The 25,274-nt window shown below is 43.4% G+C and overlaps 1 protein-coding gene across 1 annotated transcript in view; it reads left to right on the top strand.

Moving 5' to 3' along the window:
• The first annotated feature begins 4,138 nt into the window (after nt 1-4,138).
• Nucleotides 4,139-25,274, top strand: part of TBC1D15 (TBC1 domain family member 15) — a 76,292-nt gene continuing 55,156 nt past the window's right edge. Inside the window, exon 1 of the mRNA XM_049782747.1 lies at nt 4,139-4,175. Coding sequence (XP_049638704.1) covers nt 4,140-4,175 — 36 coding nt within the window. The 5' untranslated portion in view covers nt 4,139. The remainder of the gene's footprint in view (nt 4,176-25,274) is intronic.

Below are 25,274 nucleotides of genomic sequence, written 5' to 3' on the forward strand. Positions count from 1 at the left end.
TTTCTTTAAGATAGTTACTGAGTTACTGTTATGATTTATTTGCATCAGATGACTTGTTTCTGGGCCACACACAGCTGGGCTTAGAGGCTCTTTTCCAGTTCTATGTGTAGAGGTAGATGCTAGCAGAGCTGATGGACCAACTAGGCCTCCTGTCTGCAAGTCATGTGCTTAGCTCAGTGTGCTATCTCTTTGGCCTTATGTACCATATGACTTGTTGAGCTAAGTTATAATTAGCTAATGACTATTCAGTGAATTTAAAATTAGTAAAAATCATTTGCCATGTAAACAGTAATTATCATTTTTAATGTTACTGGGAACCCATTATTTTAAGTTACAGGAAGCTCATTGACATTATTTATATTAACTTAAAGAATTTGGGCCACATCTGCTGGTTTTTCCAGATGCATTTATTCACCAGTCACTTCTGGTGGTGCTTTTGGGATTATGCTGTGCTGTGAACTGAACCCAAGCTTGATGATGCAAAGAATGTACTAATCAAAAACCTATTTTTAAAACTAGGTTGTGCTGGGGCCGGGCGGTGGCGCTAAAGGTAAGGTGCCTGCCTTGCCTGCGCTAACCTTGGACGGACCGCGGTTCGATCCCCCGGTGTCCCATATGGTCCCCCAAGCCAGGAGCAACTTCTGAGCACATAGCCAGGAGTAACCCCTGAGCGTTACTGGGTGTGGCCCAAAAACTAGGTTGTGCTGGGAACTTATTCTGCATTTCTAACAAGTTCTCAGGTGGTGCTGGTGTAGTTGGTGTCCAGCCTACTCGCTGGGTAACAAGGGTTAAAGATGTTTCTAGATGTAAATGTGTAATTTAAGTACAAATTACCAGCATGCAATACTTTGCAAAACAAAGACAGATTTGGGCTAAAATTTTGAGAATCTCCATCACAAAGCAATTGATAAAAAATATTTTCATGCTATCAGTATTTTCTTTTTTTTTTTTTCTTTTTTTTTTTGGGTCACACCCAGCAGCGCTCAGGGGTTACTCCTGGTTCTATGCTCAGAAATCGCCCCTGGCAGGCACAGGGGACTATATGGGATGCCGGGATTCGAACCACTGTCCTTCTGCATGGAAGGCAAACGCCTTACCTCCATGCTGTCTCTCCGGCCCCTATCAGTATTTTTGAGAATGTCAAAGAAGTCTAAGACTAGCCCATGTATAGCACTAGTGTTTACTAGATATGACTCACTGCTTAATCACTAGCCCCAATTTTTTTTTTACTAACAATACATTCATGTGTTCTATTATTTTGGAAAATTTTCATATGGTGAGAGATAGTATAGATAATAGGGCTCTTGCCTCGCATTTAGCAGACTCGAATTTAAGCCCCTGCAGTGTTGAGTACCCTAGTACCTGTGGGTGTACCTATTTTAAACCCTGAGACCCACCCATTTCTGGGAGGGGTCTTGGGAACCGGATAGTAGGTGTAACCTTACCTGCAAGACCCTCCCATTCCTGGGAGGGGTCTGGGAAATGTTAGATAAGGCTTGGACCAAGGGAATTCGGGCCTTTTGGCTTTTTGCCCTTGCTGCGCTGCTGTGCGCTCTGGCTTCTGGGTTTCTGTGTTCTGGTCTTTGACCAGCATGGAGCCCAAAGGGAAGATGGCTAACAGGAAATAAGATGCAGGGCTAGCAAAATATTGCTGTGCTTAAAAGGTTATGAATAGGCCACACACACGTGGTGGCTAGGGCTTGAATAAAGTTGTTGCTTCCTGACGCCTGACTGTGAGTGAGTGATTTCACCTGGGCCTGGGACTCGCCGGCTGCATGGAGGTTGCAAAGCCACGTGAACTGGGATGGCACGGAGAGAAATCCACCTCCATCCAGCCCCATCGTTAATTATTTAATGCAACAGTACCATTTTCCAGTGATCACTGAGCATAGAACTGAAAGTATCCCTTAATCAGTCCTGGGAGTGAGTTATACACCCGAAATGGCTTCACCCACTTAAAATTTTGAAAACAATAACAAAAACAAAAACAAAACAACTCTACATTCTATAGTAAAGTATGGTAAAGTAGAGTTGGAGAAGATGAGAAAGTAGTAGATGAACCTCGGATGCCAAAATTTCTATGAGAAGATTTTAATTTCAAAACATAGATAAAGTATCTACCACAACTGAATACTCAGTTTTTGGGACTGCAGGGTTTTTTTTTTAAAAGGCTTTTTAAAACTTTATTCCAAAATACAGAGTGTAGGAAATATATTACTACTTCTCTAACCACACCCTTTTACTCTGAACTAGTGGATACTTTGATCTGGGTCATTATTAGAGCTTTATGCTCAGAATATTTTTGTTATTTAAACGCTAAAATTTATGATTATTGCCCTTAGCTCATTTGTTGCTTGCTGTTAAGTGGGTTTGCAGATTCAACTATAAGCTTGGGGATGGGGTCATGGAGTGGGAGCTCGGAAGCTAGTAGGCAGCATCCTGGTGATCCTACGCATTCATTCTCAGCTAATGTCCATCCATGTTCTACATCTATTAGGTCTCAGATATTTACAAAACCTGCAAGCCTCCTCTTCTGTTATTTTCTTGATTCAAGCAATTCCAAAACCTTAATCCTCTTTCCATTAGTGAAGAGAAGTATCTCAAGGAGCCCTGATATTTTGGTAAACGGTGGCCATTTATTTTTGCCTAAGGTGTGGGAAGCCTATTGTCCCAGAGCATCATGGTAGTACCTAATTCTTTCTGGCTTTCTTTTACAATACGGAGATGAAAGAAATATCTTAAAATATCTCAGCCAATGATCTAGCCCCATGCATGGCCTTGTGAGAGCCCACCAATTCCTTGGGTAATTTTCCATCTTCTCATGGAAGTGAATTGGTCAACTTGTGTCAAGTCACCCAGGGATGAAATCATGTGTATGGGTCTCTGGAGCTTTGAGGATGTGGTATTTTCAGGATCCTATCAAAATACACTGCTCAGGATCACAGGTGAGTGGTGATGTCCAGTCTTGAACAAGAAACTCAACACACAGAAGGGCCAAATCTGTCAGCTCCTGGGATAGACAGTTGGGCTTCTTTGAGGGTAAACCCACTTTGACAGGAGAGACATTGAGGTGGAAATGACTTGCCTACTGACACAAAATCAGGATCATATTTGTCTGCTCCCATTATTGCGTTGGACACATACCACCAAACTAAACTTTTTGTTTTCATCTAAAGAATCATCGACTTTTACTAGGTTTTAGGATGGAAAACCCCCCACAAAACCACTTACCAACATTTTCATTCTTTTTATTTTTTCCCTTATAGAACATATTAACTTTTTTGAGTCAGAATTAAAAAAAATCTTTTTTTTTAATAAAAATTTTATTTTAAAACTCAGTCTTTAAGTCTGGAGCGACAGCACAACGCGTAGGGTAGGGCCTTTTTGCCTTTGCACGCAGCCAACTCCTGTTCTATCCCTAGCATCCCAGATGGTCCCTTAAGCTTGCCAGGATTAATTTCTGGGCGACAAAAGCAAGAGGAACCCCTGAGCACCACCCAACTAATAAATACACTTTAGAAAAAAAAATCAATTTTACATATTAAAAAAAAATAATCCTGAACTCCTGATAGGACATTTGGATAGTCAATCACCCTGACCTCTGGTTCAGAATTCCGATTTCCCCCCAAAAAAACCCAGGGACCGGAGCTATAGATACAGCAAAGAGGTAGGACGTTTGTCTTGCAAGCAGAAGGACGGTGGTTCAAATCCCAAAATCCCATAGGATCCCCTGAGCCTGCCAGGGGCAATTTCTGAGCAGAGAGCCAGGAGTAACCCCTGAGTGATGACACCCGGTGTGACCCAAACACCCCCCCCAAAAACAGAAAAACAAACCCCACCCCCGAAAAAAAGGAAACCAAAACACCAAACAAACTTGCATACAAAGCCTTGTCAATATCGGACAGAAACAGGCGCATGCGCAGTACGTGCCAGCAAGGGCCGCGGAGCGCTATTCACCACGCATGCGCCCACCTGCTCCTCTCGCCCACCCCTTCACGCATGCGCCCACCGGCTTCTCCCCACCGGGCCCGCCCCCGATCACATCCCCGCCCGGAAGTGGGCGGCGTCCGGCCGGATGTTGTTGCGGCGCGCGAGTCACGTGACGCCCGGCGACGTCATCCCGGGCACGGGCTGCGAAAATGGCGGCCGCCGCGTCGGGCGCTGTGAGCGGGAAGGTGGGTAACGGCCCCGGGGACGCCCCCCTGCTGCTGCTGCCCGCTGGCTCCCCGGCGCGGGGCGCTTCTGCGGCGGGGTCGGGGTCGGGAAAGGAGGCCTGGATGCTACGGGGCCGGCTCGGGCGGCGGGGACGGGGCCGAGGGGCGGGGGCGGCTGTCAGCTGTCGTCTGCTGGAAGCCTTGCAACCGGCTGTGCTGGGACCCGGCCGGCTGCTGGGCCTGGAGCCTGCCTGGAGGCTGAGCCCGGGCTTTGCAGGCTTTGCAAGCTTTGCAAGGCTTTGCAATTCCCTCGGCTGAGCCAGGCCTTTGTGCCTCTATGTTCCTTGATTTGATTTGGTTTGATTTGGACTTTTGACTCCTTCCTTTGCTTCTAGTACTTTCTGGCCCCTCTTGTTGGAGATCTTCTTTTGCACAGACCCCGGGCTTTGCAAGGTTTTGCAAACATAAAGGCTTTGCCTTTATGTTACTTGATTTGATTTGATTTCATTTGGACTTTTGACTCCTTCCTTTGCTTCTAGTACTTTCTGGCCCCTCTTGTTGGAGATCTTCTTTTGCACAGACCCCGGGCTTTGCAAGGTTTTGCAAACATAAAGGCTTTGCCTTTATGTTACTTGATTTGATTTGATTTCATTTGGACTTTTGACTCCTTCCTTTGCTTCTAGTACTTTCTGGCCCCTCTTGTTGGAGATCTTCTTTTGCACAGACCCCGGGCTTTGCAAGGTTTTGCAAACATAAAGGCTTTGCCTTTATGTTACTTGATTTGATTTGATTTCATTTGGACTTTTGACTCCTTCCTTTGCTTCTAGTACTTTCTGGCCCCTCTTGTTGGAGATCTTCTTTTGCACAGACCCCGGGCTTTGCAAGGCTTTGCAAACATAAAGGCAATATTTGATTTGATTTGATTTGATTTGGACTTTTGACTCCTTCCTTTGCTTCTAGTACTTTCTGGTCCCTCTTTTTGGGAGACCTTCTTTTGCACAGACCCCAAGCTTTGCAAGTCTTTGCATTCATTCCCTCGGCTAAGCCGGGCCTTCATGCCTTGATTTTATTTTATTCAGTTTTATTTTATTTTGATTTTTTTTTCCTTCCTTTGCTTCTAGTACTTTCTAGCCCCTCTTTTTTGGAGACTTTCTTTTGCACTGACTTCGGGCTTTGCAAGTCTTTGCATTCCCTCGGCTAAGCCAGGCCTTCATGCCTTTATTTTATTTTATTTTATTTTATTCCTTCCTTTGCCTCTAATACTTTCTAGCCCTTCTTTTTGGAAACCTTCTTTTGCACTGACTCCGGGTTTGCAAGTCTTTGCATTTTCTCGGCTGAGCCGGGCCTTAGTGCCTTTATTTTATTTTATTTTTTTTTTTTCTTCCTTTGCCTCTAGTACTTTCTAAGCCCCTCTTTTTTTTGGGGGGGGGGGAGACCTCTAGCAACATGCCTCTTGCAGCCCTTCTGCTTCACTCTGAGGGGAAAAGGGACCCTCCCTCGGCTCCTTTTCTGAAGGGGCTGAGCCTTGACAGGGATCAAGAGTTCAAGCTGCATTGGGGTCTGACTGCCCAGTGGGTTGCTGTGTGAGCGACAGAGCAGGGCATGGCGTGTCAGGGCATGCTGGCACTAAAGAGAATGCAGCTTGCCACCCTCCCACGGTGGTGCTAGAAGGTTAAGGAACGTCTCATCTCTCTTGCAATAGTCGTAGCTTGTCCCCTTTCCTCCAGCCCAATCCCCTAGGTAGTGGCTGACGACCCTCTTCCTCTCTCTCTCCTGGCTTGTTGGGAGGGAGGATCAAGTTGTTCTCCAACGCCCCTCCAGGTCCCAAATGCTTATCTAGGGACTTAGTGTTCAGCACTATCAAGACAGGCCACTGGCCCGCCTTTCCCACTCGAGCCAGTCATTTACTGCCAGGTTGTTGTAATGAATGACTCATAGCATTTGACAAGTAGTAGTTCCTTTTGTCACAGGAAGCTGCCTCTCTGTCTTGAGTTGGCCTTTATTTTCCCTCTGCTGCCTGCCCATGTCCTGTCCACTTGTTATTTCATTCTCCTATGAAGCCGGGATCGAACTCAGGGACTTAGGTATGGGGGGCAAAGCCTCCACTGGTTAGCCACAGCCCTGCTGTCAAAAGAAGTCTTCGGGAATTATTATTTGGACAGCGTTTGTTTTTCGGACTATGGGCTCTTGAACACTGGCAGAATGACACATGTGGTCTTGCTTTTAATGTGACTCTGAAGGGTGACCTTGGGAGTTGAGCAACCATGGCTTTATCTCCGGAATGGAGAGGATGTCAGTCATTATTTCTGATTGTGCAGTTGTTAGGATTACACATGATCAAGGCAGTAGGGAAACTATCTTACATGTTGCTCTCCATATTAGCTGGTTTTTTTTCTTTTTTGTTTGTTTGTTTTTGTTTTTTGGGTCATACCCGGCAGCGCTAAGGGGTCACTCCTGGCTCTACACTCAGAAATCGCTCCTGGCAGGCTCGCTTGGGGGACCATATGGGATGCTGGGATTCGAACCACCGTCCTTCTGCATGCAAGGCAAGCACCTTACCTCCATGCTATCTTTCCGGCCCCAATTGGCTGTTTTAAATGATTGATAGGCTGTTGATGGTTTTTAGAATATTTGGCTGGTGTCAGTTTTTGTCCTAAGGTGGATGATCTTATAGTTCACCCACTGGATATTCAAAAAGGTTTTCCCATTTGATTTCTCATCTGGAATGATGCAAATAAGTTTCACAATCCAACCTGGAACTTTCCAAGAAGGAACAATTCCTATTTGCACTACATATCATCACTCTTTCAGGCTTGGGTTGATTTTGAAAGAATACTCTATGCAAGTGACTTGTCTTTTACTCTGTAATTCTACTTGATTACTTCACTTGCTCGCAGACTTTTTTTACTCCACCTAATCATTTTTCTGTGCTCAAGGCTGCCCTTTTCCAAAATACTACTTAGTAATTTCTAGTAAGATTATATCTTGTTTAATGGTATTATTCACTTATCTATATGTTATCTAGACTTGGGTCTGTCTTTAAAATTTTTTTAAACACTCTGATTTACAGACTTGTCATAACAGAGTTGTTTCAGGCACTGAATGTTCCAACAACAATCCCATCACCAGTGTGACTTTTCTTCCACTAAATGTTCCTGTTTCGTCAGTGGGAACAAATTTGCTTCATATTGCTTGTTTGTTTTGTTTGTTTGTTTTTGTTTTTTGGGTCACATCCAGCAGCGCTCTGGGTTTACTCCTGGCTCTATGCTCAGAAAACGCTCCTGGCAGGCTCCGGGGACCATCTGGGATGCCGGGATTCGAACTACTGTCCTTCTGCATGCAAGGCAAATGCTTTACCTCCATGCTATCTCTCCATCCCCCATATTGCTTGTTAACAATAACATTAGTAATGGAATTATCAAAAGAATAAGTCAGTCTGTCAGAATTGTTATATTTCACAATGTGTTTATTAAAGTCTTTGAGGATTTCCTGAGCTGTTTGTTGCTAGCTGAACTGTTATTTTTGCTCATTGAGCCTGCTGTGCTTCTACATAACTTTTCATCAAATTTTCATACTCCTCCTGGGCTGTCAGTACTGTGAAATTTGGAGGTAGAGAACATTTTGCACAGTTGCATGTTCGAAGATCTGTGGAGTGGGGATGATTTGGTAGCTTGGCAGCTTGAATAGGTTCTTTTATGGAGCTGAGCCACACATATTTATTGGAGGGTGTTTGCTGTGAATGTGGTTGCTGGGCCTTCCTGCAGGGAGGGATATCTGCCCACCCCTGTTCAGAGGACACAGTTCTCAGCCCAGAGATGGAAGTACCTGGCACAATTCAGCAGGATCTGTCCTTTTCCTTTTTGTCTTTTTTATTTTATTTTTTGCCACACTTGGCAGTGCTCAGGGGTTACTCATGGCTCTGCACTCAAATCACTCGTGGCTGGCTCACAGGACCATATGGAATGCTGGGGAGTGAACCTGTGTTGGCTGTGTGCAAGGCAAACACTTTACTTGCTGTGTTACATCGCTCCGGCTTCAAGAGCCATCTATTTCTATAGCAACGTATAACCAATAATTAATACCTTCCAGTTTTATTCTTTTTTTATTATTTTTAAATATATCTTTATTTAAGCACCATGATTACAAACATGTTTGTAGTTTGATTTTAGTTATAAAAAAGAACATCCCCCTTCACCAGTGCAACGTTACCAACACCAATCTCTTCCAATGCATAATATTGTTCTCTTTCATTTACCATCTTTTCTTTCAATATCATAGACATCTAATTGTTAAAGATAATACATTACCAATAAACTGATTTTATATATAGACTTGATTTTAGTTAACTTTTATATACATTTTAGTATCTCACACATTTCTTTTTTATTTTTTATTTTTTTTATTTAAACACCTTGATTACATACATGATTGTGTTTGGGTTTCAGTCATGTAAAGAACACCCCCCCTTCACCAGTGCAGCATTCCCATCACCAATGTCCCATGTCTCCCTCCTCCCCACCCGACCCCTGCCTGTACTCTGTACAGGCTCTCCATTTCCCTCATACATTCTCATTATTAGGATAGTTCAAAATGTAGTTATTTCTCTAACTAAACTCATCACTATTTGTGGTGAGCTTCCTGAGGTGAGCTGGAACTTCCAGCTCTTTTCTCTTTTGTGTCTGAAAATTATTATTGCAAGAATGTCTTTCATTTTTCTTAAAACCCATAGATGAGTGAGACCATTCTGCGTTTTTTTCTCTCTCTCTCTGAGTTATTTCACTGAGCATAATAGATTCCATGTACATCCATGTATAGGAAAATTTCATGACTTCATCTCTCCTGACAGCTGCATAATATTCCATTGTGTATATGTACCACAGTTTCTTTAGCCGTTCATCTGTTGAAGGGCATCTTGGTTGTTTCCAGAGTCTTGCTATGGTAAATAGTGCTGCAATGAATATAGGTGTAAGGAAGGGGTTTTTGTATTGTATTTGTGTGTTCCTAAGGTATATTCCTAGGAGTGGTATAGCTGGATCATATGGGAGCTCGATTTCCAGTTTTTGGAAGAATCTCCATATTGCTTTCCATAAAGGTTGAACTAGACGGCATTCCCACCAGCAGTGGATAAGAGTTCCTTTCTCTCCACATCCCTGCCAACACTGTTTATTCTCATTCTTTGTGATGTGTGCCATTCTCTGGGGTGTGAGGTGGTATCTCATAGTTGTTTTGATTTGCATTTCCCTGATGTTAGTGATGTGGAGCATTTTTTCATGTGTCTTTTGGCCATTTGTATTTCTTCTTTGTCAAAGTGTCTGTTCATTTCTTCTCCCCATTTTTTGATGGGATTAGATGTTTTTTTCTTGTAAAGTTCTGTCAGTGCCTTGTATATTTTGGAGATTAGCCCCTTATCTGATGGGTATTGGGTGAATAGTTTCTCTCACTCAGTGGGTGGCTCTTGTATCCTGGGCACTATTTCCTTTGAGGTGCAGAAGCTTCTCAGTTTAATATATTCCCATCTGTTAATCTCTGCTTTCACTTGCTTGGAGAGCCAGTTTTATTCTTTAAAGAGATTTCTTAGATTTGCCGCATCCTTTTTTTATTCTGTGTTTAGTTCTTTTAGGCCTTCAGTGTACGTTAAGTTATGAGTTCTTAATTGCTTTAAAATTTTTTTTTAAATTATCTTTATTTAAACACCGTGATTACAAATATGGTTGTAGTTGTATGATAACAGTCATGTAAAGAACACCCCCCTTCACCAGTGCAGGATTCCCACAACCAATCTCCCAGATCTCCCTCCTCCCCACCCCACCCACACTTGTACTCAAGACAGGCTTTCTATTTCCCTCATTCATTCACATGGTTACGATAGTTTTCAGTGTAGTTATTTCTCTAACTGCACTCATCACTCTGTGTGTTGAGTTTCATGTCATGAGCTGCACCTACATGGGAAGATGGGGGGAAATAAGGGTTGGGACTGAGGCAGTAAAAGATTAGAAATGAGCTTTGTAAGGGCGGTATCAAGGTCACAATACAAGATGGATATTATGAATATGTAAACTATATGCATACAATACAAATTTCCAGTGACTGTCCCAACATAAATCAGTGCTAGAACGACCCGCCATCCTCCCAAAGCGCATTCTTATTACTGTAGGGAGAGGTAGGGGGAAAGCATGATGACCCCTATAGAGCCCACCTGGACTGGCGCCCAGGAAAGGCCTGGAGTCTAGGGGGAAAAGAGAGGGATGGAAGGGGGCCTGCCAAGCATCCCAGCTCTCCCCAGGCTAGGAAGGCCTTGACATGGGGACTCCCAAACCCCATACCTGAGAAGAGCTGGCTTTCAAAATCAAAGGGGAAACCGGAAGCCAGATATCTGCCTGCCCTCCTCCCCATGCATCTCCTCCCTGGAGTATGGAAGGAGGAGGGAAGCTTCAGGACCCCTAAGAATCCACCTTAACCCACTTCTGGCCATCTGAGCCAGCACTCGGGGGGAGGGGGAGGCTGGAGCCCAGGGGAAAAAGAGGAGGACGGCTGGGGGCCTGCCAAGCCTCCCAGCTCTCCCCAGGCTAGGGAGAAGGCCTCTGTCATGGGGCCTCCCCAAACCCCATACCTGGCAAGAGCTGACCTCCAGAATCAAAGAAAATCGGAAGCCAGATATCTGCCCAAACTCCTCCCCATGCACCTCCCCCCTGGAGTACGGAGGGAGGGGGGAAGCCTGAGGACCCCTAAGAGTCCACCTGAACCCACTTCTGGCCATCTGAGCTGGCACTTAGGGAAGGCCTGGAGTCAGGGGAAAAAGACAAGGACAGCTGGGGGCCTGCCAAGCCTCCCAGCACTCCCCAGGCTAGGGAGAGGGCCTCCGGCATGGGGCCTCCCCAAACCCCCCATACCTGGCAAGAGCCGGCCTTCAGAATCAAAGAGGAAACCGGAAGCCAGATATCTGCCCGTCCTCCTCCCCATGCACCCCCCCGCCTGGAGGTGCTTGTTTTTTGGTTCATACTTGGTGGTACTGTGGGTGAAGGGCACCTTCCTACTCCTTAGTACTCATGAAATGAGATGGTGCTCAGGATTGAACACAGTACTTCAGCATGCAGAGCATGTGCTCCTGTACCTAGGGGAGCCTATCTAGAATTTTCTATTTGTTTTTGGGTCCATCTAAGCAGTGCTTAGGGGTCTCAGGAGTCATTTCTGGCAATATGTGGCCAGTGTTGCTCAGAATAAGAATGCTCAGGACCACATGTAGTGGGTGGTGAGACTTGTAACTCTGGCCTCTCTGCTCCATCCAGGCTTGTGTTCTTAAAGACTAAAGGAAGCACTTGGGAATAGGACTTACTGGGAAATCTTACTCATTTGACGGAGGGGAATAGGAAAGAATGTATATTTATTTTTGTTTTTAACTTAATCTGAAAGGTTCATTATGATTTGTCCTATTTAGAAATTTAGGGGCTGTAGATACAGCACAGCGGTAAGGCATTTGCCTTAGACGCAGGAGGATGGTGATTTGAATCCCAGCATCCCATATGGTCCCCTGTGCCTGCCAGGGGCGATTTCTGAGCCCAGAGCCAGGAGTAACTCCTGAGCACTGCCGGGTATGACCCAAAATACAAAAATAAATAAATAAATAAATAAATAAATAAATAAATAAATTTAGAGCTGGTGTTTGGTAACTAAAATCTTACAAGAATCAAGTGGTAGTTTGAAAAATATATTTGGACCACAACCCAGTTCTGTTGACTTAGAATCTCTAAGCCATGAAAGTGCTATCATGAGAGAGATTGCTCCCATCAGGTAATTACATCCTTTTGTAGAGTAACTTTTCTAATAAGCCTACTTTGCTTGCCTTGACTTTTGTAGGAAGTGATGGAAGGAAGAATTCTCTTTTATACTCAGAAGCAGTCTATGAATGAAAGAAGTTCAGTGGTTAGAGCAGGGATTTTTTTTTTTTTTTTTTTTTTTGGCCACACCTAATAGTGTTCCATAGTGAATCCTGGCTCTGTAATCAAAGGTCACATTTCGCAGGCCTGGAGGAACATATGAAGTATGGGGATTGGTCATGTGTAAGGTAAAATCCTACCCACTGTACTATTACTCTAGCCCCAGCATGTTTTTGTTTTTTTGGTTTTTGTTTTTCTGGTTTTGGGCCAAACCTAGCATTACTCAGGGCTTTCTTCTTTTAGAGCAGAACTTTTTAAACTTACCACACATGATTTTTTTTTACCCTAAAAAGCTTTTATGAATCTCTGAATATATAGGTATATAAAAACAGGTATACCAGTCAAACATTTACATTTGCAGGGAGACTCCCAAATGGTGCCCAGGAGGCCTGGGTTCCCTCCCAGTGATTTTTCAGACCATTAGACCAGTGGTTAAGTGCTAAAGATGTGGTGCTATTGGGCTTTGTGTGTCAAGCATTATTTGGACTATTCAACAATGTTTGGAGACTTCCAGGGCTGCACCAGTGTTTCTTGGGGGATATCATGTGGTTTATGTGGTGCCAGATAATGACTGTGGTTGTCTCTCTTATCCCCAGTCATTTTCTGATAATAAATCATGAAGCAGTTAAGTCCTGCAGCCTTCATTGGGGTTTCAGAAGCTGGAACTGGTTAAAGAGAACTCAGTGGACTGAGAGCATTCTTTTCATCGATGAGGCCTGGGTGCCATAACTGGCACCACATATTCCCCAAACACCACGGGAGGTGAGAGCTCTGTTGGATATGGCCCAAACAGAAAAAAGCAGAGGACTGATTGATACCTGCCTTGCAAACTTTTTTTTGGAGGGGCCCACAGCCATCAGTGATCAGGGCTTACTCTTGGCTCTGTGCTCAGGGATCACTCCTAGTGTGATCTGGGGACCATATGGTGTTCTGGGGCTTGAATCCAGGTTGGCTGCTTGCAAGGCAGTCCTCATACTGCTGTACTCTTTCCGGCCTTGTGCCTTGCAAACTGCTTAGGTTTTTTTTTTTTTTGTTTGTTTGTTTTGTTTTTGGGTCACACCCGGCGGTGCTCAGGGGTTACTCCTGGCTGTCTGCTCAGAAATAGCTCCTGGCAGGCACCGGGATTCGAACCAACCACCTCTGGTCCTGGATCAGCTGCTTGCAAGGCAAACGCCGCTGTGCTCTCTCTCCGGGCCCGTGCCTTGCAAACTGAAGGCTGCAGGTTCATTTTGGTTCAGTTTGGTGTTGCTGCTGGCCCTGCTGTTTGTTCCTGGTAATTCTCCAAGTACTGCAAGAGATTTTTTTTTTTTTTGCACTGCAGCTAGATGTGTGCATGTATCACAACTAAAAGGAGAGTACCGTGGCCAGAAAGCATGACCCCAAGTGCACAGGTATGTGATTACCACAGCGATCCTGAGTCAATACTACAGCCAGAATGTGTGCAGAGCTAATGGAGTGTCCCTAATGAGCATTCTGGTTGATGTGTAAACGCCACACCAAATGTGTGACCCTTCGTGTTAGCACCGTGTTAGCACTAATTGTGTTAGCACTAACTGTGTTAGCACTAATTGTCAGTGGCTCCCATCATCACACGAGTTAAAGGGGAAGGAGACAGACTAGCTTGGATCTGGAACCAAACTTGTTTTCAAAGTCTAACTTCTGTTTTATGATTGACTTTAGTCAAATTACTTAACCAATGTGCTTCTGTCCCTTTAGAGGTAATAAGGGATTGGTAGTAGTACCTCCTTTTTGAGACTGAATTAACAAGTAAATATATTAGAACAAAATCTAATCCATAGTAGATGCTGTGTAGGTGTTATTCATGACCTGAATTGCCTTGAAAGTAAGTCCTTGCTGTTTGGTAGAACGTAAGTTAGAACATGGGTTTTAGCTGTGTGTTTGTTTTTGAGCCACCTCTGGAGATGCTGAGGGCTGTGTACGAGACAAATACCCTGCCCTACCCTCAGTGTGTTCTTTTTATGTTTTGCTTTGTTTTGTTTTGTTTTTGTCAGGGGTTACTTCTGACTCTGCTGCCCCTGGCAGACTCATGGGACTCTATATGATGCCAGAAATCGAACTACTGTTGGTCCCACCGCAGGTTCTGGGTCGGCTGCGTGCGAGGCAAAGGCCCTACTGCTGTGCTATCTCTCCAACCCTTAAAGTTATCTATAGTTCTGATAATCATTAGAACTTAGGAATTGAAAAATACCTTGTTTACGAGTTACGTGATTTTAATGATTTGGGTATCAGTAGAGTAGAGGCCACCAGTGATTTAGGAGACGAAGCTTGATTGCCTGGGTTCAGACTCTAATTCCATGACTTGATGGTTCTGTGTTTCTTTTTTCTTTCAAACATCTTTCCTGTCTCAGTTTTTCTTATTTGTAGAATGATACTTTTCTATTATTAAGTTGTAAAGAATATTACACAGTTAATAATTTCAAAGCACATAGAATTTTCTGGAGTCAAGGGCTCAGTGAACGTTAGCTGCTATCACACTGTTGTTAAGGAAGGTTTTCCAGACTTTTAAGATTATAAGGTTATTATTGGTTTGGGAATAGTTGAATGCTTAGCTTTGCTGTCATTTTTCTTAAGACTACTTGAAATTTAAAAGCAATATAGTAATGTAAAATAAGCCAGAGGGAGAAAGGAAGTATAGGTATGAACTTAGAGTATGACTGTTAATTACTTTGCTTGAGAGCCGCGTTTCTCAAGTGAACCCCTAGTACGTTCCAAAGTGTCCAGAGACGAAAACCCAAATACATTTTGACACATGACACATAGAGTGTCATGGAATGAGAATGGGGGCTAGCCAGTAGGAGGGGGACCACAAAGGAAACAAGATTGGGAGGCAGCCCTGGTTAGAAAAAGGTTGAGAAACGGGCCAGAGCGATAGCACAGTGACAGGGCATTCACGTAAAAGGTTGAGAAACATTGAGTTAGAGGGCTGTATTTTGGCTGTAAGTTTTCTAGGTGCCAAAGAAAGACAAGAATCCGATTAATTAGAAGAACTAGGTGAGGAGCACTTACAAACAAACATAGCATCTTTAGTAAAATAAAGAGCAAAAACAATAATGAACAGCAACAAATAAACCAAAAAGCAAAAGCTTAGAAACACTAGTTTATACATTAGAGAGAGGGATAGCTTCAAGGGCCTGAGCACATGCTTTTCATTTGGGGGTATCAGGATTGACTCCCAGCACCTCTTGGCCCCTGAGCACAGCTGGGTATGGCATCTTGGCCCTTAAGAGTAGTTATTAGGGCCCGGAGAGATAGCACAGCGGCGTTTGCCTTGCAAGCAGCCGATCCAGGCCAAAGGTGGTTGGTTCAAATCCCGGTTTCCCATATGGTCCCCCGTGCCTGCCAGGAGCTATTTCTGAGCAGACAGCCAGGAGTAACCCCTGAGCACCGCCGGGTGTGACCCAAAAAATAAAAAAATAAAGAGTAGTTATTAAAGATTATAACCAAGTCTATTCTTGTAGGTTTTTCATCCTATGAAATATAGCAAATGCAATGTTGCATATTGTATCTTTGCTAAAAACAGAAACAAGCCCCTTAATGCCTCTTGGTTTGCTGGTAGCTTCAGTAGTTTAGTAAGTATACTGTACTCTATATTATACTCTATATCAGGGGTCTTCAAACTTTTTAAAGTGGGGGCCAGATTACGGTCCCTTAGAGAGCTGGCGGGCTGGACTATATGAACTACTAATTCCTACTCACACTGCACATATCTTATATAAATAAAATGAAAACCATTTATAAATAAACAGGTCACGCACCAGTATTTCAATGGGAACTGTGGGCCTGCTTTTGACTAATGAGATGGTCAATGTCCGGTTCCATATTTGTCACTGCCAGCCGTAACAAGTGATGCAAGTGGGCATCAGTTAATCTTGATCTGGTTGGAGATTTCAGATGTTTCATTTTTGAAAAAGTCTGTTCACAGGCATAAGTGCTACCAAAGATGGTTACCATTTTGGGCGCATGGTTCCTGATATTTGGATATGTCTCAGAGGGGAGAGATGCATAGAAATTCAAAAAGTTACTTGACTTAAATGCGTCTTTCAGAGAGTCACAATTCTGCAGTTCAGTCAGTTCCATTTGGTAAATTGTAAGGACAGTTTCAATCTCAACAGAAAATGGGTTACGAAAAAGCTGTATGTCCTGTTCATGGAGATGAAGCTCTTTGAATCTAAATTGAAACTCCTTTTGCAACAATTCTAGTGAAGCCAGACATGTTTCCTTTGGGAATGCAACCAATGGTTTGTCCGCTGACAGGTTTTGAGTTGTTGGGAGATGACTGAAGTTTTTCTCCTGTACTTGTTTGATGAGAAGGCCTAATTTTACTTCAAATGATTTCACATGCGATGCCATGTCACAGATGAGCTTCCCCTTGCCTTGAAGTTGCAGATTAAAACTGTTGAGTAGCTCTGTTATATCTGTCAGAAAGGCAAGGTGCCATTTCCATTCTGCATCATTGAGCTCTGGTGCTTCTTGGTTTTTTGAAAGTAGAAAAGTTGTAATCTGCGGAAGTAAGTCATAGAAACGTTTCAAAACTCTCCCTCTACTCAGCCAACGGACTTCTGTGTGGTACAGAACATCTTCATGGGCAACATTTACCTCAGATAGAAATTCCTGAAATTGTCTGTGGTTTAGTGCATGAGTTCTAATGTAATGAACACAAGATACCACAATTTTCATAACAGAGTCCCACTTCAGTGATTTACAACACAGCGCTTGTTGGTGGATGAGGCAGTGTATGGCAATTGTATGAGGATGGTTATGTTTGTCCATCTCTTGTGTAATGTGAGCAATTACTTCTCTCTTAGACCCCACCATGCTAGGAGCACCATCAGTTATTACACTGACTAGTTTAACCCAGCCCAGCTCCAAACCATTCACAGTTTGGCAGACCTTTTCAAATATATCCACTCCTGTGGTTGTACCTTTGATACTTTGCAGTACAGCAAGCTCTTCTGTGACTTCAAAATACTCATTTGTCCCACGCATATAAATGAGAAGTTGGGCAGAATCACGAACATCATTGCTTTCGTCGAGTGCCAAGGAAAAATAGCAAAGTTTCTTTGCAGAGTTTTGCAAATGGTGCAGCAAATTTTCTCCCATTTCTTCAATCCTTCGTGTCATTGTAACTCCTGAAAGGCTCACTGTACTAAATAAATCGGCCTTCTCTGAACACATCTCTTTGGCAACAGAAATAAGGCATTCTTTAACAAATTCTCCCTCCATAAATGGTTTGCCATTGCGCGCTATTTAGCTTGGCAACTTGAAAACTTGCCCGCAGTGAGGAAGTATTTAACTGCTTCTGCTTCACAAAAGTATTTTGTTGAGTCGTCAGTGTATGTTTCAGTTGTAATATTTTATCTTTTCTCACTTCTCCAACCAAACCATCATATTTATCTTTATGTTGCGTTTGATAGTGGCGTCACAAATTGTATTCTTTGAACACAGCAACTATATTCTGGCATCTCAGACACACAGCTTTTTCTTTGTACCGCATAAAAAAGTAATCGTAAATCCACTGTTCTTTGAATATCCTACACTCGCCATCAATTTTTCTTTTTCTTGACATCATTGTTTCCTAGGGATTTCAAACTGATATTAGTGAAATACAAATATGTGTGTATATATACACACAGTGTATGAACCCCCATTAGTCCCTGATGTGAACACTTACCCCTTGCAGTCTTTTCTAAGCAGACCAGCTCAGTCCCTGATAGTTCAGTTATATCTCCCTATATAATGCCCAAATTGATATGTTCGGAATCAGCATGTGAACACTGAAAAGGAATTTCAAAATGCATATAAAATTTTCAATGTAACCCCTTTAAAATGCTTCAGCATCGAACCCCTAATTTTCCACATGGGCAATTCAGCACTGAACCCCTAACCTCCCAACCACCGCCCACCCCCTAACTTTGATTTCAGCACTGAACGCCTCACCACCCCCAAAGGGGAATTTTCATATGAGTCACTCACAGCCCAATCGGGCAGAACCCTCCCATCTGGCAAAAATTTATTTCTATGGCACTTTTGACTGACATTTGGCAGTGGAAGGAGTGGAGGAAAACCTCACTGACAGGCAGGCACAGCACACAGACACCATGTTGCCTGGGGGTGGAGCAGGCGCCTTTTTACATCATATAGTCACCCACATATGGTACTCCTCACCACGTGGCGTCCGGCGCCCTCCAGTGATGCCATCAGCCAGGTGCAAGGGCGCATCAGTGTCCCTCTCAACACCGCCCTCACGCTCACTCTCCCAGCACACAACATGCCGTGGGCGGAGGTGGTTGACATCATCCCTGAGAAACCATGACACTGAGTGTATATGCTGGCAGGTATCTTGGCAACCAAACAGCGCTCACTGCTGGCTGGCCGGATCAGACTCCTCTGCGGGCCGCATGTGGCTCGCAGGCCTTAGTTTGAAGACCCCTGCTCTACTTGTATCTACTTGAAGTTTTAGTTTTATGATTACTTGACTAAGGTCAGGGTGGGTTTTAGTCATAATAAGCTTTTTCTTTAAATGATTTCATTTATTGAGACACAGTGACTTACAAAGATGACCATAATTGTTTCAGACAAGCAAGGTTCCAGCACCACTTCCACCACTAGTACAACTTTCTCCCACTAGAGTTTAGGTTCCCTCCTGCCTCTTTAAAAGTGACAGATCTTTTCCTTTTGATTAATATAGTTTGTGGTCCATACTTGCTTTATTTTTTTTTAAAGATTCCATTTTGTATATTTTTTAAGTGAGTTTTTGAAAGTGAGTTTGAATTTGATATAAATTCTGATTTGTTGTTACAGTTTAGCAAATCTTTGTGGATATCTGTGTGCAGAAACATATTTCAAGAACTAAAGGGGGAGATTAATTTCTCATATGAATATTGAGAATGAGAAATAGGACACTGCCTCTAAAGAACCCTTCCTTCCTTCCTTCCTTCCTTCCTTCCTTCCTTCCTTCCTTCCTTCCTTCCTTCCTTCCTTCCTTCCTTCCTTCCTTCCTTCCTTCCTTCCTTCCTTCCTCCCTCCCTTCCTTTCTTCTTCCTCCCTTCCTTCTTCTTCCTTTCTCCCTCCCTCCCTCCCTCCCTCCCTCCCTCCCTTCCTCCCTTCCTTTCTTCTTCCTCCCTTCCTTCTTCCTTCCTTCCTTCCTTCCTTCCTTCCTTCCTTCCTTCCTTCCTTCCTTCCTTCCTTCCTTCCTTCCTTCCTTCCTTCCTTCCTTCCTTCCTTCCTTCCTTCCTTCCTTCCTTCCTTCCTTCCCTCCCTCCCTCCCTCCCTCCCTCCCTCCCTCCCTCCCTTTCTTGTCTCTTCTTTTCCTATCTTTCTTCTTCCTCCCCTCCTCCCTCCCTCCCTCCCTCCCTCCCTCCCTCCCTCCCTCCCTCCCTCCCTCCCTCCCTCCCTCCCTCCCTGAGCCTTCTTCCTTCATTTATCCCCAGATCACTGCCTTATGTTAAGGCACCATGAATTTCTACCTTTCTGGATATTTGTGGTTGTTCATTCTTGGCTTAGCTCATTTCTAAACATGTGTGTCAGCTTAGAAAAGACAGGTTGAGGGGCCAGAGAGATAGCACAGTGGTAGAGCATTTGCCTTGCAAGTGGCCGACCCAGGACCAAAGGTAGTTCGAATTTTGGCATCCCATATGGTCTCCTCAGCCTGCCAGGAGCGTGATTTCTGAGTGCTGAGCCAGAAGTAAAACCTGAGCGCTGCTGGGTGTGGCCCAAAAACCAAAAACCGAAAAAAAAGAAAAGACAGGTTGGATCTAGGCATTTTCTTCATAGAACTTTCTACAAGTTCTGAGTATCCAAGAGTTGTTTTCAGAATAGATTCCTAATTATTTCTAATATTGTTTTTGACCCAATGACAAGTATCTGAAGGGATGAGTTCTACCACTGAAACATACCTCAACACCTTATACTCCCAAATCTTCTTTTCACTTCTTTAATTTTTATTTTTTTTTTTTTTTTGGTTTTTGGTTTTTGGGCCACACCCGGCGGTGCTCAGCGGTTACTCCTGGCTGTCTGCTCAGAAATAGCTCCTGGCAGGCACAGGGGACCATATGGGACACCGGGATTCGAACCAACCACCTTTGGTCCTGGATCGGCTGCTTGCAAGGCAAACGCCGCTGTGTTATCTCTCCGGGCCCATTCACTTCTTTAATTTTTAAATTAAATCACCATGAGATATAGTTACAAAGTTGTTCATGATTGAATTTCAGTCATATAGTGTGCGACACCCATCCCTTCACCAGTGTCCCTAGGTTTCCTCCCTCCTGCCTAACTTCCAAATTCTGGAGCAGACTTAAGAATCCCTGTATGATTAGATCTGATCTTTTCTTTTGTCTCTGCACTTTTATTTTTTGTTAAAATTTTTTCAAACTTTGATTTTGGGCCATGTGCTGCGTTGCTTAAGGGTTACTCCTGCTCTGCCCTCAGGGATCACTGCTGGTGGTGCTCTAGAGACCTTGTATGATGCCAGGGACCAGTCCTGAGTCAGCCTCAAGGCAAGCTACATGGTCCTTCCTTACAATGCCTTTAATTTTTTTTTTGTCTCATCTGTTTAGATACTTTTATAATATTGCCACTATTAATGTTTTGTTAAAAAAAACAAGGAGCTATTTCTTGCTCATTGCTCAGGTGATCATGCTGTGTTGGTATTCTAGGATTCCAGTATGCAAAGCATGATCTCTAGCCCTTTGGCTTATCTCCTTGGCCCATACATACCATGCTTTCATCTTACGTTGTAAGGTCTGTTTTCTTTTCTGAATCCCCAGTTAAATCCTAAATGCTATGAAGACAGCGGATGACTCTTATTTTTATACTTAGCAATCGGGTTAGTGCCTGGCACACTGTAGATATTCAAAATAAACTCATTGAAGTAAAAACTGAAAAAGACATTTAGGATCTTTTTTTTTTTTTTTTTTTTTTTGGTTTTTGGGCCACACCCGTTTGACGCTCAGGGGTTACTCCTGGCTATGCGCTCAGAAATCGCTCCTGACTTGGGGGGACCATATGGGACGCCGGGGGATCAAACCGCGGTTTGTCCTACGCTAGTGCTTGCAAGGCAGACACCGTACCTCTAGCGCCACCTTCCCGGACCCGACATTTAGGATCTTGTGCACAATTTTCATTATACTCTTCCATGGTCATTGTTCACATCACACTGCTAGTTTAGTCAATAACTTTTTTTGGGGGGGGCAAACACCGCTGTGCTATCTCTCCGGGCCCAGTATTGTTCGTGTTTTTAAATGTTATGTTTAACTCTGATCCATTTCAATTTAATTTATATTTAAGTGTGGTTTAGATTGAAGTTTTTTTTTTCATGTGGATATATAGTTGTTCTAGTACTATTTGTTGAAATAGCTATATTTATTTGAGGAATTGCCTTTGTATCGTCAAATATAGATTTCCAGAGAAGAAAGATACTTCAAGTGACTAGAGTGCATGCAGAGATTGCTTGAATCTCGCTCAGTAATCCCAAGAACCTTGACGTAGGGAACCTCATGTTCATACAAGCTCTGCTGGGAGCCCCATCCCACACTGCCCTATATGATACCCAAACCCTCCACCACCCAAATTTCACCACATATATGTGTACTTGTGTCTGAAAATCTTTATTGTCACTTTTTCAAAAATAAAATTGCTGGGTCTGGAGCGGTGGCACAAGCGGTAGGACGTTTGCCTTGCATGCGCTAACCTAGGACAGACTGAGGTTTGATCCCCTAGCGTCCCACATGGTCCCCCAAGCCAGGAGCGATTTCTGAGTGCATAGCCAGGAGTAACCCTTGAGCGTTACCGGGTGTGACCCAAAAACCAAAAAAAAAATTTTTTTTTTCCATACACATGTATGTTTCTTTGAATTATTTGTTCCCTTTTTAGACAGGGCCTCCCAGACAGTGTTCAGGGATCTCCAGGGCTATACCCTGAAGTTTTGGAGTGGTGGTGGTGGTGGTGGTGGTGGTGGTGGTGGTGGTGATTGTGTGACATCCGCATTTGCAGAATTCAAACTGGATCCCAACACTCATGTGCCCCGACCACTAAGGTATCTCCTTAGCCTTTTAACTCTTTTCTGTTTATATGTCTGTGTCAATTTTTTTTTTTGATTACTTACTTTAGATTTCGTCATTTGGGGGTGGGCAGGGAAACCTCGCAGTGCTCAGAGGCTCCTCCTCCTGGCTCTGTAGTTGGGCAAGGTGCTGCTTATTCATCTTGTGCCTCCCAGTGTTCAGCATCCACCCAGCCTGTTGTGCTTTCTTTCCAGCGCTGTATAGATGCATACTTTTAGAATGATGTGGTGCTGCTCCACTGTTACTCTTTTTTTTTTGAAATTGGTATATTTATTCCAGGTTGTTTACATTTTGTAAATTGTAGAATTAGTTCAGTATCTCCAAAGGAGCTTCTGGTATTTTAATTTATATTGCAGTCCATATAAAATCAGTCTGGAAAAATGGACATCTTACTATTGATTCTCTGAGTCAGGAATATAGTGTATTAATTGTTATCTGTCACTTTGAAATACTTATAAATTTTAGTTTAAAAGTTTTGTGTACCTTTCAGAATTTGATTTTTTTTGGGGGGGAAGGGTTTGGGTCACATCCGGCAGTGCTCACGCTTCTGGCTCCACGCTCAGAAATCGCTCCTGGCAAGCTTGAAGGACCATATGGGATGCTGGGATTCAAACCACTGTCTTCTGCATGCAAGGCAAACGCCTTACCTTTCCATGCTATCTCCCCATGCCATCGGCCCCAGAATTTGCTATTTTTAATACTATCATAAGTACTTTATTATAACCAAGTTTTTGATCATTGATAATATATAAAATATACCATATGAGACAACTTTTTAACTCATGAAAACTTCTTAAGTCATCTTATATGCTGGTATACGGCATTCTTGAAATTTACTCCGGCTTCAGAGACGAGGAATCTGCCCCCCCTTTACCGCTGCATCCCATCCAGCTGCCAGGCCTCATCACTCAGTTCTCTGCTTGTCCTGATTTGTCTTTCAGGGCACACAGAGGAGCTGAGTTATCTAGTGCCACATTTCATACAGCTGCCGGGTATGTGGCTTTCCGGTGCTCAGTCCTCTGTTCAGCTTTTAGGGGACACAGGAGGCGCTCTGTCTCCCTCTAGCTGTCCTATTAATCACTGCACCCCAGCCAGCTGCTCTTGGAGGAGCCCCCTCTTCCTGCTCTTAATGTAGATCACAATGAAAAAAATCACAGTCACTCACTACAAATGACAAATGTAAAATAATTGTTGACACTCCAAAGTCTAGCTTTATTAAACATATACTGTTAACCTTTTCTCGTCTTTGTTTTTTTGTTGTTGTTGTTTTTCGGGCCACACCCATTTGATGCTCAGGGGTTACTCCTGGCTAAGCGTTCAGAAATCACCCCTGGCTTGGGGGGATCATATGGGACACCGGGGGATCAAACCGCTGTCCTTCCTTGGCTAGCGCTTCCAAGGCACACAGACACCTTACCTCTAGCGCCACCTCACCGGCCCCTGTTAACCTTTTCTCTTACAGTTTTTATTTTTCCATTTGGTGTGTGTTAAAAGAGAGGTACTCTTATATGGTGAACATAGCCCAAACCCTATATTTTAGCAGGAAAAGTAGGAGGTTGTCTTATATGCTGGAAAAGGCGGTAATTGATGTTTGAATGTTGATAATAAAGATTGGATCCTTGTTAGATGGTTTCCTAGATAAATCCCCCCCCCCTTTTTTAGTAACTTTTACATAAATTGCATTGGATTTTCTAGAGGATTATGTCATCTGCAAATAAATGGCTTATCTTTTTTGTTTGGATGTCTTTTTCTATATAACAGTATTTAAAACCTTCAGTACAGTGTTAAATAGAAGTGATAAAGGTGTTTATATATTTTTAAGGTGTTTATATTTTTTGTAATCTTAGGATAAAAGCATATTGTGTTAGCTGAGGTATTTTATAGGCGTATTTATTAGACTGAGGATATTTATTTCTGTTCCTAATAAGCTTATAATTTTTCTTAGAAGTGGGTGTTGAGAGCCACAGAGCTGTGGTGAAGCAAGGCCATTGGTGAAGTAGCTATGGTGGGTGATGGGTGCAACAGGCATGGCTTCGGCGGGTTGGGGTTTTGGCCCTCACTTCCCTCCTGAGACTGCCGGCTTTTAGCTTTTAGCCTGGCCAGTGCACTCATAATTTTCATGGCTTGGGGTATATCTCTTCAAGTACAGAGTGAATTGTGGAGCTGGCTGGCGTAGGCATGACGACTTAGTTTATGGGTGTGGTTTTGGCTACCAGGGCTTCTGGAAGTAGAAGGTGGGGGGAGGAGGGCACTCATTTTCATGTCAGAAAATGTCCTGGTGATACCCTCCTAAACACTGGCACACCTGGAGTTTTGGTCAATTGGCGTCTCTGCAGAGGGTTATAGAAGAGTGGTGAAGCAGCACCTATTGTGATGTGGTGATGAAGCAGTACCTAAATTTGATCAAGTTTGGGTCACATGATTCCATTGTTGTTTACTTTGTGGTTTGGCTATAAATAGTGGTTCTGTCTTTCCTTACCACCACCAGTTGACCCTGTCCCTGGTTATTTCATATATGTCATTCTCTCCTTCCACTCAGTTTCTTTTCTTCTCCTCACCATACCAGGGGGCCTGAAGTGTTCTAGGCAACCTCTGGTTAATCCGCTGCATTCCTTCATGTGGTTATTCTAAATGACGCATATAAGCCAGAACATCCTGTATTTATCCATCTTTTTTCTGGGTTACTTCATTTAACATGATATCTTCCTATTCCATTCAGGTTGCAGTGAATAGTATGGTTGCATCAAAGGAATAGTAAGTTTTTCTGATGAAGATTCTCATCGTAAGGGGCTGGAGAATTAATTTGCTTAATTTGGGAGCAGTATCATCTTAAATGAGTTGGGCTGGGACGTGCTTTTTATCTTCAGTCGCTGTTAAAAGTTTGTGTAGACTGGTGATCAAAGAAAAAGAAAGTTTGTGTAGAATTGGCATTATTTATTTCTGTGTTTGGACTATGCCCACTGTGTCTGATTTATTCCTGGCTCGGTGTTCTCTTTTGGTGGACATAGAGCAGTTTATGCGGTACTGGGGATTGAACATTGGTTAGCTGAGGAAGTCAGTCAAGTCCTTGCTGTATTGTCTTTTTCAGTTTCCTGGTATTATTTTGT

This window comes from Suncus etruscus, chromosome 11, assembly GCF_024139225.1.
Source record: "Suncus etruscus isolate mSunEtr1 chromosome 11, mSunEtr1.pri.cur, whole genome shotgun sequence".
In the NCBI taxonomy this organism is placed as follows: domain Eukaryota; kingdom Metazoa; phylum Chordata; class Mammalia; order Eulipotyphla; family Soricidae; genus Suncus; species Suncus etruscus.